Raw genomic sequence first — 17,584 nt, 5'->3', positions numbered from 1 at the left:
ACCGCCCACGTCCTTGTGGACGCCGAGCAGTGAGTCGCTTAAATCCGCCATGGCGCTGAGGTGGAAAAGGAGGGGCTGAACATGGGGCAGATTTGCACCAGCCTATAGTCAGTCAGACACACCGCTGACCCATACTGTCTTTGGCTTCAGTGCCTGTTGGTAAAATGAGATTTCACACGGTGATTAGTTAATGCGAACGTCAGTTAACCTTCCTGTCTTCATGAGCTTGAGTTTGGATTTATATCGGGACAGAAAGCCAATTGTAGACGGTGGAGTATTTGGTAAAGCAAATTGGGAGAAATGTAAGTTTTTATGTGATGATGCATCCGTCTCCGAGTGACATTATTCAGAATAAAAGGGCACATGCCGTGGTGAGGAAGGCGGTGATTTTCTGGAGGTCATATTGAGATAATATTTGAAGGGATATTTAACTTGGAGATGTTTGGGGTATGATTTAGAAAATGAGGGGATTTAAAATGATCTTGAAATTTCAGTTTTGAATAATGAGGGCAAAATGATTTTTACTGAAACAAGGAAGGTTGTGTTACTGGCTGGGTCATTTGCTGCGATTGATAATCAAGATAATTTAAATGATGAAGTTAAACAATGTACGGATCTATTTCCAAGTGAATACCCCGATATGTTGCAAGTCAGCTGTAACAATGATAGTATCATTCACGTAGAATCTTCTTTGTACGAATTTAAAAAGCAATGCAAATCAAGCGTCCCCAGGAAAAGGTGATATATGTAATTGTAAATGTATGCAATTTTCTTTTGTGAAAATATTAACATTTTTGTATCGTGTTTGGAGACTGGGCCACCTTCCTCTTTCGTAGAATACGGCAGCAGTATTGCCTCTTCTGAAACCTGCCAGATCCCCGTCTGATCCTTCTAGTTATGGGCTTGTATCGTTAATGTCTCGTTGATGTAAACTGATAGAATGTATGGTAATTGAGCGCTTGAGTTATATTTTGGAAAGAGCGGTGATATAGCTTTTTATTAGAACGGATTTTGGAAGGGTAGAAGGACATTGGATTCAGTTTTAGTCTTGGAAGTTGATAGGATGAAAGCACAGTTAAGTAAGTATTTTATAATAGCAGTATTTTTAATATTGTAAACGCATATGATATGTTTGTCATTGTCCGGTCCGTGAATCCGTATTCCGGTTCACGCTCTGGTCCATCGACCCTTGCTCCAGGTTTTTCTAATTAAGTCAGCTGATGCCTGTTGGGTCTTGCTGCATAAATAGCTCCATAGAGCAGGGTGTGGCCGCTGCATTGTTCTTGTCCTTACTCCCGGTATCCCTTGCTCTGTCTTCCGGTAACTCGCCTAAAGCCCAGCCTTGATTTGCCGGTAACTCTGGCCTCGCCTGAAGTTCTCGTCTCGCCTTGCTTTGCCAGAAGCCTTGCCTTGTCTTGCCGGTAACTCTCGCCCCGTCTCGCCTGCAGTCTTGTCCTGGAGCCACCCTGTACCTAGCTCCCTTCCTGTCCCTTGCCTCCGCCCAGGTAGCCAGGACGTCTTGCCGTTACCTGGGGTTGGTTCTGTCCCTTCCTGCCCCTTGCCTCTGTCGGGTGGTGATTCGCGCCCTGCCCAGGTGTACCGCGCCCTGCCAAGGAGGAGCTTCAAATCTCCTGCCTCCAGCCTCGCCTCGCCTCAAGTCTCTTGCCTCCAGCCTCCAGCCAAACCTAGCCTCAAGCCTGAAGTCTCCAGCCTCTTGCCTCTAGCCTCAGGCCTGAAGACTCCAGCCTCTTGCCTCTAGCCTCAGGCCTGAAGACTCCAGCCTCTTGCCTCTAGCCTCAGGCCTGAAGACTCCAGCCTCTTGCCTCTAGCCTCAGGCCTGAAGACTCCAGCCTCTTGCCTCTAGCCTCAGGCCTGAAGACTCCAGCCTCTTGCCTCTAGCCTCAGGCCTGAAGACTCCAGCCTCTTGCCTCTAGCCTCAGGCCTGAAGACTCCAGCCTCTTGCCTCTAGCCTCAGGCCTGAAGACTCCAGCCTCTTGCCTCTAGCCTCAGGCCTGAAGACTCCAGCCTCTTGCCTCTAGCCTCAGGCCTGAAGACTCTAGCCTCTAGCCTCAGGCCTGAAGACTCCAGCCTCTAGCCTCCAGCCTCAGGCCTGAAGACTCTAGCCTCTAGCCTCAGGCCTGAAGATTCCAGCCTCTAGCCTCAGGCCTGACAACTCCAGCCTCTAGCCTCTAGCCTCAGGCCTGACGACTCCAGCCTCTAGCCTCTAGCCTCAGGTCTGACGACTCCAGCCTCTAGCCTCTAGCCTCTAGCCTCAGGTCTGACGACTCCAGCCTCTAGCCTCTAGCCTCAGGTCTGACGACTCCAGCCTCTAGCCTCTAGCCTCAGGCCTGACGACTCCAGCCTCCAGCCTCTAGCCTCAGACCTGAAGACTCCAGCCTCTAGCCTCTTACCAAGCCAAACCAAGTCTCCAGCCTCTAGCCTCTTACCAAGCCAAACCAAGTCTCCAGCCTCTAGCCTCTTACCAAGCCAAACCAAGTCTCCAGCCTCTAGCCTCTTACCAAGCCAAACCAAGTCTCCAGCCTCTAGCCTCTTACCAAGCCAAACCAAGTCTCTAGCCTCTAGCCTCTTACCAAGCCAAACCAAGTCTCTAGCTTCTAGCCTCTAGCCAAGCAAAGCCAAGGCTCTAGCCTCTAACCTCTTGCCAAACCAAGCCAAGTCTCTACCCACTAGCCTCAGGCCTGTAGATTCCAGCCTCATCCTGCCTGCTTGCCAAGCCTTGTCCTTGCCTAGTTCTGGGGTCCGAGCCAGAGAGGAGACCCAAGTACTGGGTCCTTGTCCAGTCTCTGGCTTGGAGTCCAAGCCCGGGCTGCTAGCTCTCTTGCCCTGTCCTATTCCAGGTTCCTGGTTTTCCTGTCCATATCCTTGCCATTGCCCTGTATCCTCGTCCTGTCCCTAGTGCTTCAGTCTCTGGGTCTTGCACTTGGGTCCGTTCCCAGCCACCGCCTTATGACAGAATAATCCAGCCAACCGTGGAGCCAGTGACACAGACACTGTCGTTTTCTTCTTGCCACTCGGGGTTCCTTCCTGTTACATATCCTCCCACCCAACCTGGTCGTACATAGTCTGGATACCCTGTTTGGTCCACAGGAGTCTCCCGTAGAGAGGGATACTGACATGGTCTGGTCGTTGAAGTCCGAATTCCTGTTCATGGTCCGGTTCATCGACCCTTGCTCCAGGTTTTCCTGTCTAACCTGTTTCTGTGACTGTTAAGCACTAATTAAGGCAGCTGATGCCTGTTGGGGCTGGCTGCATAAATACCTCCAGAGACCAGGGCGTGGCTGCTGGATTGTCCTTGTATCCCTTCCCCTGCCTTCTGTTTCCTCACCTGAAGCCCTGCCTTGTCTTGCCGATAACTCTCGCCTCGCCTGAAGTTCTCGTCTCGCTTTGCTTTGCCAGAAACCTTGTCTTGTCTTGCCGGTAGCTCTCGCCTCGTATCGCTTGCCGTCTTGTCCTGGAGCCACCCTGTCCCTAGCTCCCTTCCTGTCCCTTGCCTCCACCCAGGTAAGACAGGCCGTCTTGCCGTTACCTGGGGTTGGTTCTGTCCCTTCCTGTTCGTTGCCTCTGTCAGGTGGTGATCCGTGCCCTGCCCAGAAGTACCACGCCCTCCCCAGCAGTAACATGCCCTGCCCAGGAGGAGTTACAACTCTCCTGCCTCAAATCTCCAGCCCCACCTCGCCTCAAATCTCCAGCCTCCAGCCTCGCATCACCTCGTCTCCTGCCGCCAGCCTCGCCTCGCCTCAAGTCTTCTGCCTTCAGCCTCCAGCCTCGCCTCGCCTCAAGTCTCCTGCCTTCAGCCTCCAGCCTCGAGTCTCAAGTCTCCAGCCTGCTGCCAAGCCTAGCCTCAGGCCTGAGGACTCCGGCCCCCTGCCTAGCCTCTTGCCTGAGGACTCCGGCCCCCTGCCTAGCCTCTTGCCTGAGGACTCCGGCCCCCTGCCTAGCCTCTTGCCTGAGGACTCCGGCCCCCTGCCTAGCCTCTTGCCTGAGGACTCCGGCCTCCTGCCTAGCCCCTTGCCTGAGGACTCCGGCCTCCTGCCTAGCCCCTTGCCTGAGGACTCCGGCCTCCTGCCTAGCCCCTTGCCTGAGGACTCCGGCCTCCTGCCTAGCCCCTTGCCTGAGGACTCCGGCCTCCTGCCTAGCCCCTTGCCTGAGGACTCCGGCCTCCTGCCTAGCCCCTTGCCTGAGGACTCCGGCCTCCTGCCTAGCCCCTTGCCTGAGGACTCCGGCCTCCTGCCTAGCCCCTTGCCTGAGGACTCCGGCCTCCTGCCTAGCCCCTTGCCTGAGGACTCCGGCCTCCTGCCTAGCCCCTTGCCTGAGGACTCCGGCCTCCTGCCTAGCCCCTTGCCTGAGGACTCCGGCCTCCTGCCTAGCCCCTTGCCTGAGGACTCCGGCCTCCTGCCTAGCCCCTTGCCTGAGGACTCCGGCCTCCTGCCTAGCCCCTTGCCTGAGGACTCCGGCCTCCTGCCTAGCCCCTTGCCTGAGGACTCCGGCCTCCTGCCTAGCCCCTTGCCTGAGGACTCCGGCCTCCTGCCTAGCCCCTTGCCTGAGGACTCCGGCCTCCTGCCTAGCCCCTTGCCTGAGGACTCCGGCCTCCTGCCTAGCCCCTTGCCTGAGGACTCCGGCCTCCTGCCTAGCCCCTTGCCTGAGGACTCCGGCCTCCTGCCTAGCCCCTTGCCTGAGGACTCCGGCCTCCTGCCTAGCCCCTTGCCTGAGGACTCCGGCCTCCTGCCTAGCCCCTTGCCTGAGGACTCCGGCCTCCTGCCTAGCCCCTTGCCTGAGGACTCCGGCCTCCTGCCTAGCCCCTTGCCTGAGGACTCCGGCCTCCTGCCTAGCCCCTTGCCTGAGGACTCCGGCCTCCTGCCTAGCCCCTTGCCTGAGGACTCCGGCCTCCTGCCTAGCCCCTTGCCTGAGGACTCCGGCCTCCTGCCTAGCCCCTTGCCTGAGGACTCCGGCCTCCTGCCTAGCCCCTTGCCTGAGGACTCCGGCCTCCTGCCTAGCCCCTTGCCTGAGGACTCCGGCCTCCTGCCTAGCCCCTTGCCTGAGGACTCCGGCCTCCTGCCTAGCCCCTTGCCTGAGGACTCCGGCCTCCTGCCTAGCCCCTTGCCTGAGGACTCCGGCCTCCTGCCTAGCCCCTTGCCTGAGGACTCCGGCCTCTAGCATCAACCCTGAAGACTCCAGCCTCTAGCCTCTTGCCAAGCCAAGCCAAGTCTCTAGCCTCAAGCCTGTAGATTCCAGCCTCGCCCTGCCTGCCTGCCAAGCCTTGTCCTTGCCTAGTTCTGGTTTCCCAGCCAGAGGCAAGACCCAGGTCCTTGTCCAGTCTCTGACTCGGAGTCCAAACCCGGGCTCATAGCTCTCTTATCTAGTCCTGTTCCAGGTTCCTTGTTTTCCTGTCCATGTCCTGTCTCTAGTACTTCAGTGTCTGTGTCTTGCACTTGGGTCCGTTCCCAGCCACCGCCTTATGACAATGTTATGGAAGGAAGGAATTTTGATTAAATTTTGGAAATTAGGATTGAGAGGAGATTGTATAATTTTCTTGAGTTTTTTTATTTGGACGCACTGTACAGGAATGGGAGGGCATGTTAAGTTTGTGTTGCTATGAGATAGAGAATGGGACCCCACAATGCAGTATTTGTAGCCCTTCATTATTTAAAATTATGATGAGTGTTATTTTCTCTGAGATGGGTACTCTGGTGAGGAAATCACTTTATGCAGATGATGTAGCTTTGTAGATTAGAGGCAGTATTTCAATGTCACTGTAAATAGGAGGCAATTTCCAATTAATAGGACAAACAGTGGGCAAATAGATGAAGATTTTATGTTTAGAGTCGCTAAAGCACGTTATGTGGTTTACAAACAGGATGTATAGACCTGCACCTGATTTGAAATTATATGGTCAAGCTCCTGAAAATATGTCAGTGGTAAGATTTCCAGGCAAGTGGATGGATCATACGTTGACATGGAAACACCATATCAGTAAAATAATTGATCAATCTAAAGGTGCATTAAATATCTTCAGTCCTTTGTGTGGGTTTTCTTGGAGTGCAATATAAAAATCTTTATTTTCGAATGTTTGGAGATTGAACATTGTATATTCATCATTATCCAAGTTACGCTAATGTGTTATTTCTCTTGACCCAAAAAAGGGATTTGATAGAGTTGAATGGACATATCTGTTTAACGTATTAGGAAAAAAAAATGGCTTTGGTAGTAATTTTAATAAGTGGATTAAAATGATCTCTAAGAATCCTATTGCTAAAGTTATTATTAGTAGGTTCACGTCGGCATTTTTCACTCTCACGATGTACTAGACGGGGATATCCATTAAGTCCTTTATTATTTAATGTTGTACCGCAGCCTTTGGCAATAATGCTCCGTGAAGCTGAAATTATTCATGGTATCTCTATAATTGGGACGATACATAAGATTTCTCTTCACGCAGATGATCTTTTGCTTTATATTTCGAACCTAAAGAGTTTACTTCTAATATTTTGAAAATATTAAATGATTTTTGAAATTTTTTAGGATATAATCTTAAATTAGATAAATGTGAATTGTTTCCATTAAAGGCTCCTGTTTTATATATAAAGATATTCTATTAAGAACAGTGAATTCTATCAAATATTTAGGTATTGTGATTACTAAAAAAATAAAGATCTTTATAAAGCTAATGTAGTTCCTTAAATGGACTCTGTGAAACAATTATTTTCTAGATGGAACCCACTTAGACATTCTTTAATAGGTCGTATTCATGCCGTGAAAATTATGAATTTACCTAGATTTTTATAAATTTTTAAAAATATACCTGTCTTTTTAACTAAAAGATTTTTGACCAAATTGAATCTATTATTTCATCCTTTATTTGGAATAATAAAAAAAGAATTAATAAGTATCATTTATAAAATCTAAAAAGGATGGTGGGCTTGCACTACCTAATTTAAGATTGTGTTACTGGGCTGTTAATATTCAACAATTATGTTTTTAGCTATATTAGCTCGACAAGAAACAAAAACCAACTTGGATTGATTTGGAATTAAAAGCTGTCAAACAATTCCACTTAACCTCATTATTAGGAGCTCCGTTATCTTTGTAGCTTGCTAAAATTGCTAATTTATATCTCTACCCTTTTATTAAACAGTCCTTATGGATTTGGTTACAGTTTCGCAACTCTTTAAAGTTTAATCAATTTAAATTGTTTAGCTCTTTATATCGAAATTTTCTATTTAAACCTTCAATAACCTATCCCATTTTTCTCTTATGGAATAATAAGGGGATTTGCTTTTTGCAGATTTATTTTGTGATGGTCGATTGATGACTTTTGAAGAGTTAATTAGCAAATATTCTCTCTCTCATGCACACTTTCTGCAATATCTTCATGTTAGACATTTATTACAAAAGTACTTATCGATGTATTCATATATGCAAGAATCTGATTTGTTGGATACTATTTTGAATATGAACCCTTTAGTGAGATGCTCCATTGGTTGAATTTATAATTTACCTTTACTACAAAAAGATAACCTCTCACTAAAGATTAAACAAAATTGGGAGAGAGAACTTAATATGACCTTTGTTATTGAAGTTTTGTTGCGAGTTCTGAAAATTGTGAGTTCTTCGATATGTGCCAATCACTGTTTAATTCAACTTAAAATTGTTCACCGTTATTATTTAACAAAGGAGAGACTATGCAAAATATTTCCTAACATAGACAACTATTGTGATAGGTGTAAAACTGAAGTAGCCATTTTGTCACACATGTTCTGGTCATGTTCTTCATTAAAATCTTTTTGGATTTTTATTTTTTATTTTCTACAATTTCTTGAGCTCGGAAAGTTAATTTACAACCTAATACATTGACATCATATTCAAGGTATTTCATTTTCAGACCAACATATAATTGCACTTGTTACATTGCTGGCAAGAAGGGCTATTTTATTGAAATGGAAAGATACCTCTGTCCCTACATTAATTCAATGCTGGTCCCAAGTAATGTTATGTCTTAGTTTGGAAAAAAAAATAGAATTAGAACTTTTGATCCTCAATCGGATTTTGAGAGAAGATGGGGCTCTTTTACCAAATATTATCAGTTAATTTGAATTAATTTATAAGGTTTCCTTCCAATCTTATTCTATTTTGTATAACGTGAATTGGTGTTTGATGATTTTTCGTCTTTATATATATATATAGTTGATTGTAAGACATATTGCTCCGGGAATTTGTTCCTAACTTTTTTTCTTTCTTTTTCCTTCTCTTGTAGTTAGTGTGTTTTTTTTTTTCTTTTAGTTAGTTGGGGTTCTCTCTTTTTCCTTTATAAAAATATTTGTTTTCATTATCATACATTATTTTTTTTGATAAGTTTTCTTTCAGCTTCATAACTATATATATTGAAGTTTTGTATCACTTTATAGCTGTAGAAGATTATGCGTTAATAAAAAGATTTTAAAAATGAAAATCTTTGTTGACCATTTATATTTGTTTAATTCAATCTGGTTCTTGATTCTGGCTGTGTGGCTTATGGATCAGTTCCATGTTCAAATTTAAAATGTTCGGGTGTGATACAAGCATAGCCCTTAAGATTGTGTTGTTGTGCAGTAAGGTCATCCCCTTTTTAGGCTTTACTGGTTGAAATGGCACAATTGCCCTTACAGGGACAGAGGTTGCAGTTGATGTTAACAAATTGGATTAATGAGGGAGCAAATAATTTATCATCCTGTGCTAGAGGACAGTTGGGAACATCAGAAGAAGATTGTTTTAATTTTAGGTGGCAGGGTTCATATCACGCTGGGAACATGGTGTCATAAGGTGGGCTCTGGTGGCGGACACAAATGCAAGACCCAGACACTGAAGTACTAGGAACTGGACTAGAGTAGAGACAGGACTGAATGCAGACTAGGAGCTGGAACAAGAACACAGACTTGGGCTAGGACTTGACTAGGGAAGCGGGACCTGGACGAGAAACTAGGAATTCGGAACCTGGACAAGGATTCCGAGCCAGAGACTGCATAAGGTCCCGAAACCTGGTTCTTGACTCGGGCTCGGGCCCTGGATCTAGGGGAGGACATGACGTGGCTACAGGACTGGACTAGGCACATGGTAAGGACGAGAACACAAAGCCTTAACGTGGACAGGAATTACACGAGACGAGGTTCTTGAATGTGGCTTGGACTAGACCAGGTTCTTGGACGTGGCTTGAAATAGACCACGTTCTTGGACGTGGCTTGAACTAGATGAAGTTGTTGGATGTGGCTTGGACTAGAAGAGGTTCTTCGACAGGATGAGAGACTCCATCACAGGATGAGGGAACTCCAGCACCGGGCTGGGCTAGAACACGTAACCTTGATTTGGTCGAGGGACAGAGAGGAACGTAGAGCCCAGTACCTTGGTAATCTTGGGAGACAGGAAGGCAGGACACAGAGCCTTGGTCTTGAGAGACAGGAACATGGAACACAGAGCCGGGACCCCTCCTTGGGAGCAGGATGTAAGTCCAGGACTCAGACACAGAACACACAGCCGGGACCCCTCCTTGGGAACAGGACGTCGGGCCGGAACTCATTCACAGAATGCTGAACACGACGAGACGGTTCCCAACACTAGGTAGCGGCAAACGTTCGGACCTACCAAGCGAACGCGTGGGCACAGAGCCGGTTCAGAACAACGATAGACAGTTCCTTATCTTTCTCCAGTGGTTGAACTTGACAGCAGTGCAGGCAAAGGGTGGAGGCGAGGCAAGGCTTCAGGCGACGCAAGGTGAGAAAAGGGATCAGGCAAAGCAAGGCGAGGCACGGCTTTGGACTCGGGTTGCAGGGCAAGGCTTCAGAGGAAGGGGCAGAGAGGGGATTCAGATAGGGAGTTGGGCAGGAACAATCCAGCAGCCAAGCCCTGGTCTCCGTAGGTATTTATGTGTCTGCCCAAACAAGAATCATGTGCCTCAATTAGATCATCCGACAGAACAAGGGAGAACCAGAAAACCTGGATTACGTATCGATGGACCGGACCTTAAAGCGGAATGCGGACTTTATGGACCGGACCATGACACATGGATATACTCGCTGATACAATATGTCCCACTGTAGCTTTCTCGGGAACACCACTTTGTTTTTTTTTCCCAATGACTTTAGTTAATATTAGGTTAATCAACTGGATTCTGTTCTACCTGAGATTCTGTTGGATTAAAACATAATTTAACTGGGAATGTTGGTGTGGCTGTTTTCTTTTAGTGTGTGCCTGAATTTCAGGTAATGATAAAGAAATCACTTACCAGCCATTTATGGGCATATGAAGCAGAATTCTTTCCTATGATTTTAGGTTTACAGTGTGTGGAGAAAACTGGTCCTCGCAGAATTGTGATTTGTGCAGAATCCTTTTCGGTTTTGATGAACCTGGAAACAGTTCATTCTAGCAGTGGGTCATGTTGACTGTTGGAAACTCATTAAACAATATTTCTCTGCAAAGTTTGGTTTATATGTCTGAACCTTATGGGCCCTACACAGAGCAGAGTTGAGGGAAATGATGGGGTTAACTGTTTAGCAACAAAACCTGTTAAAAGTTCAACTGTGGATATAGACTTTCCACTTCGCAATTCAGAAGGGAAGGGGTTGGTAGGGTTAAGAATTAGGGACTTGTAGCAAGACTTGTAGGAAAATAGATATAATGACAGACATCTTTTAAGAATGCAAAAACTAGTTGGGTTTACAGAAATAGGGCTTAAAACCAGAAGGGAAGGAATGATATTGACATGACTTAGAAATGCCCAGACTATGCTGAATTATGCCTTGTATCTAATTAGAAAACTTCATTCTGTGCCATGTACATTTTGTCATTATCAAACTGCTAAACAAATACTATTTCAGTGGGAAGCAGATATGGCTGAAAAAAAATCAAATGCAGTCTTTTGTACAATCTTTGGGGGGCTGATGCTTTTCAGATAAAAAAAATTATTAAGTTATGGGTCTGACTTTAAATTAATTCACAGTGTTGACCGGGCATATAATAATGGTGGTAACGTCGCAAATGTATCGGGGGATATCAATATGCAAAGGGTTCGGAAAATCAGGTTGCTGTTAGATCACGATAGGACATTTGTTGAATGCCTACGAGATGGCTTTTTAAAGCAGCTTCTGTTTGGACATACTTGTAGCAAAGGCCATTTTGGATTGGGTGTTGTGCAATAACCTTGATCTTATTCGGGACCTTAAAGTAAAGGAACACTTGGGAGGCAGTGATCATAATATAATTGAATTCATACGGCATTTTGAGAAGGAAAGGCCTAAGTCACATGCATCAGTCTCGCAATGGAATTAAGGGAATTGCAGAGGCATGAGAGAGGAACTTGCCCAGGTGAATTGGAGGAAGATACTGTGGGGATGATGGCTGAACAGAGGAGGCTGAGGTATCTGGGAATAGTTTATAAGGCGCAGGAGAGGCATGTCCCACTGAAGAATTTCTCAAATGGCAGAGGTAGGCATCTGTGTCTGACAAGGGAAGTTAAGTACTGTGTATTACCTAAGGAAATGGCATATAAGGTAGCAAAGGTCAGAAAGATGTTGGATTATTGGGATGTTCTGAAAATCCAACAAAAGGCAACGAAGAAAGCCACAAGAATAGTAAAGAAGAAATAAGAGGACAAACTAACCAATAATATAAATCAGGATACAAAACATTAGTTTTCAGTTACATTGAGAGTGAAAGGGATATGAGAGTTGATATTGAACCACTGGAAAATGACGTTGGTGAGGTGGTGATGGGGACAAAGAAACGGAAGATGAACTTAAGGAACACTTTGCATCAATCTTCACTATTTTTAACTAGTCAGCACCGCACCCACTTGTCCCATTTAACCTGTCTCATTGCGGGTGGACTATAGGACCCGGGGGAGCTCAGGACCCGCCGCCCGCGTTTGCTGCTGAATCCGCGTTTTTTTTCTGTTCTGTTGTCGGATGCAGTGAACGGGTTAAAATTAATGGAGTGACATTTCTCATCTCGTTTTTATTTCACTCTCCGCACATTTATATTTACAGGGACTTTACTCCTGAAGCCGGTCCCGGGACCCCACTCGTTTACAGACCGGTAGCGGAACCGGATCACATACTCAGCCACTGGTTTTCATCCCCAGTCGCGAAGAAAGGATAAAGTTTCTCGCTGAATTTATTCCCGGTGAAGGTGTAGAGATGGGACTTGGTCTCCGCGTTGTAAAATGAAACTGTCCCGGACTCGTAACTGAGATAAACTCCCACCTTCCCGGGGATGGGACCGACAGGCAGTCGGGACTCAGGGGAGGTGCGAACCTTCATCATGTCATAATTCCTATGTAAGAAGTCATAATACCGCCTGATCACCCAGAATCCGGTCTCCGGACACAGACTGACCCCTCTCTTCCTCTCCACAGATTCTGCGGCGACTCCTAGATACCAGTCCCGATTCCTCGTCATCTTTACCTCCCAGTAATGTCTCCCCGATGTGAATCCCTCCCATCCCAGGACACAAGCCCGGTTTGTGAATCTCTTCCCGGTGTCAGGGAGATCCCTCCGGCTCCGGGTACATCTCACTTTCTTCCGATCTTCAGACACCTCGAGCCACGGACTCGCCGTTTCCACATCCAAGGTGACAGAGACTGCGGGGAGAAAGAGAGAATTAGAGAGTCCCTAGGGATCGGGAGAAGACTCGGGCAGAGCGACCCAGGGACCGGAGGAAACTCGGGCAGCGCTGCCCCGAGGACCGGGGGGAGTCTCAGGCAGCGCGGCCCTGGGACCGGTGGAATGGCAGCTGGGGTTAAGACGCAGTAGGGTGGCCGACAAGGCACCCTTTCTCGGTAAAGAGGGTGGACAACTACTATCTCCCCAAGATTTTTCTGCTGGACGGACACAAAATTCAGCAGAGGAGGACAAAGGGCTTAATTAGAAAGGAGAAAAGAGATTATGAGAGAAAACTGGCAGGGAACATAAAAACGGACCATAAAAGTTTTTATAGATATGTAAAAAGGAAAAGACTGGTAAAGACAAATGTAGGTCCCCTGCAGACAGAAACAGGTGAATTGATTACGGGGAGCAAGGATATGGCAGACCAATTGAATAATTACTTTGGTTCTGTCTTCACTAAGGAGGACATAAATAATCTTCCAGAAATAGTAGGGGACAGAGGGTCCAGTGAGATGGAGGAACTGAGCGAAATACATGTTAGTAGGGAAGTGGTGTTAGGTAAATTGAAGGGATTGAAGGCAGATAAATCCCCAGGGCCAGATGGTCTGCATCCTAGAGTGCTTAAGGAAGTAGCCCAAGAAATAGTGGATGCATTAGTGATAATTTTTCAAAACCTGTTAGATTCTGGACTAGTTCCTGAGGATTGGAGGGTGGCTAATGTAACTCCACTTTTTAAAAAAGGAGGGAGAGAGAAACCGGGGAATTATAGACCGGTTAGCCTAACGTCGGTGGTGGGGAAACTGCTGGAGTCAGTTATCAAGGATGTGATGACAGCACATTTGGAAAGCGGTGAAATGATCGGACAAAGTCAGCATGGATTTGTGGAAGGAAAATCATGTCTGACGAATCTCATAGAATTTTTTGAGGATGTAACTAGTAGAGTGGATAGGGGAGAACCAGTGGATGTGGTATATTTCGATTTTCAAAAGACTTTTGACAAGGTCCCACACAGGAGATTAGTGTGCAAACTTAAAGCACATGGTATTGGGGGTAAGGTATTGGTGTGGGTGGAGAATTGGTTAGCAGACAGGAAGCAAAGAGTGGGAATAAACGGCACCTTTTCAGAATGGCAGGCGGTGACTAGTGGGGTACTGCAAGGCTCAGTGCTGGGACCCCAGTTGTTTACAATATATATTAATGACTTGGATGAGGGAATTAAGTGCAGCATTTCCAAGTTTGCGGATGACACGAAGCTGGGTGGCAGTGTTAGCTGTGTGGAGGATGCTAAGAGGATGCAGGGTGACTTGGATAGGTTGGGTGAGTGGGCAAATTCATGGCAGATGCAATTTAATGTGGATAAATGTGAAGTTGTCCACTTTGGTGGCAAAAATAGGAAAACAGATTATTATCTGAATGGTGGCCGATTAGGAAAAGGGGAGGTGCAACGAGACCTGGGTGTCATTATACACCAGTCATTGAAAGTGAGCATGCAGGTACAGCAGGCGGTGAAAAAGGCGAATGGTATGCTGGCATTTATAGCGAGAGGATTCGAGTACAGGAGCAGGGAGGTACTACTGCAGTTGTACAAGGCCTTGGTGAGACCACACCTGGAGTATTGTGTGCAGTTTTGGTCCCCTAATCTGAGGAAAGACATCCTTGCCATAGAAGGAGTACAAAGAAGGTTCACGAGATTGATTCCTGGGATGGCAGGACTTTCATATGAAGAAAGACTAGATGAACTGGGCTTGTACTCGTTGGAATTTAGAAGATTGAGGGGGGATCTGATTGAAACGTATAAGATCCTAAAGGGATTGGACAGGCTAGATGCAGGAAGATTGTTCCCGATGTTTGGGAAGTCCAGAACGAGGGGCCACAGTTTGAGGATAGAGGGGAAGCCTTTTAGGACCGAGATTAGGAAAAACTTCTTCACACAGAGAGTGGTGAATCTGTGGAATTCTCTGCCACAGGAAACAGTTGAGGCCAGTTCATTGGCTATATTTAAGAGGGAGTTAGATATGGCCCTTGTGGCTACAGGGGTCAGGGGGTATGGAGGGAAGGCTGGGGCGGGGTTCTGAGTTGGATGATCAGCCATGATCATAATAAATGGCGGTGCAGGCTCGAAGGGCCGAATAGCCTACTCCTGCACCTATTTTCTATGTTTCTATGTTTCTATGTTTTCTAAAATGCTGGGGTAACTGAGCTGGTCAGGCAGCATGTGTGGAGAGAGAATAACAGTCTACGTTTCAGTTCCACATCTTCCCTCAAGAATAGAAACAAAGAGGGGAGATATGCAGCATAAACGAGTGTGAGAAAAGGGTGGATTAAGATGGGAAGAAGGTGAGTGAATGGATTTAAACTGAAGGTCACAGAGTTTCTTCACCCCAGCTTGTTCGTGCTGACCAACTTGCTTTACCGAGCTAGTCCCATTAGCTCATTATTCCTTTCCACATTTCTTATGCACATACCTGCCAAGATGCATTTTAAAACATTGTCACTGTACCCATCTCTACAGTTGATCAAGTGCCCAGTGCAAACAGACAAAAGCCCCTTCATTGTCCACTATAACATGAGCTTTAGTGCCACCCAGAAACCTACCAACTGGGCCACGTACATTCTCATCCAAATCATTTTTATGAATAACAAACAACCCCGACCCCAGCACCGACCTCTGCACGTCACAAGCCTCCAGTCCTCTGTGTTGAAGAGACACTTGGACAAACACTTCAATAGGCAAGGCACAGAAGGATACTGACCTAATGCCGGCCAATGGGATGAATGTAGATGGCTAAATAGGTCAGCACAGAGGTGATGGGTGAAAGGGCACATTTCTAAGCTGTGCAGCTATGGCTCTGTGAACTGGCTGGCTAAGAACCCCCAAACCCCCTCCCTCCGTGCTGAGAATTCCAAATAGACAGTGACCCCTGACACTTGACACCTCAGAGAGGGAAAACATCCTCCCTGTATCCTGCCTGTTAACTCCTGAAAGAATTTTGTGTTTCCCTGAGATCTCGTCTCATTCTTCTGAACAGGGAACAGAGAACATAGAACAGTACAGCAAAGGAACAAACCCTTTATTCAGTGTCAACATTCAATCTTGAGTGTGAAGTGTGAAGCAGGGAGGTTGAAGGCTCAAGACAGTGAAGAAAGTAATAATGCTAACCAGTCAGGGAGAGGTGAATGGTAGATTGAACCAGAACCTGCTGAGGGAGGGTGGAAAGCCTATGGGTGAGCTGTGTGTGTAGATGTAACAAGAATAAGATGGGACAAAATGAGTATCCCTTTGTTCCCTTTCCCACACCCAGTTGCCCACAGCCCCTCATTAGGACAGGGGATGAACATGCAGAGACCCTTAAGCAAAACAGCTCCTGATGACTTGTTTCAGCCCGAGCCGTCGACTGTTTACTCTTTTCCATACATGCTTCCTGACCTGCTGAGTTTCTCCAGCATTTTGTGTGTGTTGGTCTGCTTTAAATATATTTAGTTATTTGTCTTCCACAGCTGTCGGTGACAGATTCACTATCCTGGGTCTAAAGGAATTTCTCCTCATCCCTGTTCTAAATGAACATTCTCCAGGCGGAGGCTGTGCCATCTGGTCCTCGACCCACTGGCCAAAGGAAACATCCTCCCGACATCAACTCTCTCCAGATAGGTGCCAGGGAGATCAGGCGAGACCCTTCATCAGGACCCGTGTTGCTTGGATTGCCAGCATCTGCAGATTTTGTGTGATTTTTAAAGCAGAAGTTGACAGGTAAACTGCTTGATTAGTCAGGGCGTCAAAGGTGAAAGGGAGGAGGCAGGAGAATAGGGATGACGGGGAGAATAAATCAGCCATTCTTCTAAACTCCCATGAGTACAGGCCCAGAACCATCAAACACTCCTCGTATGTTAACTCTTTCGTTCCCGGAATCATTCTTGTGAACCTCCTGGACCCTTCCCAATGCCAGCACATCTTTTCCGATATAAGGGACCCAAAACTGCTCACAATACTCCAAGTGTGGTCTGACCAATCCCTTAGAAAACCTCATAATTACATCCTTGCTCTTGTATTCTAATCTTCTCAAATTTGAAGAATTTGAAGAAATGAGAAAGGATCTAAAAAGCGTGGATTGGGACAGGTTGTTCTCTGGCAATGATGTGATTGGTAGGCGGGAAGCCTTCAAAGGGAAACTATTGAAAGTGCAGAGTTTCTATGTTCCTGTCAGGATTAAAGGCAAATTGAATAGGAATAAGGAACCTTGGTTCTCAAGGGATATTGCAACTCTGATAAAGAAGACGAGGGAGTTGTATGAAATGTATAGGAAACGGAGTTTAATCAGGTGCTTGAGGAGTATAAGAAGTGCAAGAAAATACTTAAGAAAGTAATCAGGAGGGGTAAAAGAAGACATGAGGTTGCCTTGGCAGTCAAAGTGAATGACAATCCAAAGAGCTTTTACAGGTATATTAAGAGCAAAAGGATTGTAAGGGATAAAATTGGTCCTCTAGAAGATCAGAGTGGTCGGCTACGTGCGGAACCAAAGGAAATGGGGGAGATCTTAAATAGGATTATTGCGTCTGCATTTACTAAGGTAACTGGCATGAAGTCTATGGAATTGAGGGAATCAAGCAGTGAGATCATGGAAACTGTACAGATTGAAAAGGAGGAGGTGCTTGCTGTCTTGAGGAAAATTAAAGTGGATAAATCCCCGGGACCTGACAGAGTGTTCCCTCGGACCTTGAAGGAGACTAGTGTTGAAATTGCGGGGGCCCTGGCAGAAATATTTAAAATGTCGCTCTCTACGGGTGAGGTGCCGGAGGATTGGAGAGTGGTTCATGTTGTTCCGTTGTTTAAAAAAGGATCAAAAAGTAATCCGGGAAATTATAGGCCGGTGAGTTTAACGTCGGTAGTTGGTAAGTTATTGGAGGGAGTACTAAGAGACAGAATCTACAAGCATTTG

At 46.4% G+C, this 17,584-nt stretch overlaps 1 protein-coding gene and 1 long non-coding RNA gene across 2 annotated transcripts in view; one reads left to right on the top strand and one right to left on the bottom strand.

Moving 5' to 3' along the window:
- The first annotated feature begins 261 nt into the window (after positions 1 to 261).
- LOC140189071 (uncharacterized) lies at positions 262 to 16,363 on the top strand. The gene is made up of 3 exons (XR_011883440.1): positions 262 to 302; positions 12,401 to 12,615; positions 16,149 to 16,363. It is a non-coding gene; the product is annotated as an uncharacterized lncRNA (long non-coding RNA).
- The window catches only part of LOC140189070 (zinc-binding protein A33-like), a 19,170-nt gene continuing 13,585 nt past the window's right edge, over positions 12,000 to 17,584 (bottom strand). Inside the window, exon 6 of the mRNA XM_072245776.1 lies at positions 12,000 to 12,625. Coding sequence (XP_072101877.1) covers positions 12,096 to 12,625 — 530 coding nt within the window. The 3' untranslated portion in view covers positions 12,000 to 12,095. The remainder of the gene's footprint in view (positions 12,626 to 17,584) is intronic.

The sequence above is a fragment of the Mobula birostris genome, chromosome 28 (assembly GCF_030028105.1).
Source record: "Mobula birostris isolate sMobBir1 chromosome 28, sMobBir1.hap1, whole genome shotgun sequence".
NCBI classification, from domain to species: Eukaryota; Metazoa; Chordata; class Chondrichthyes; order Myliobatiformes; family Myliobatidae; genus Mobula; species Mobula birostris.
This window is presented reverse-complemented; position numbering and strand designations above follow the sequence as displayed.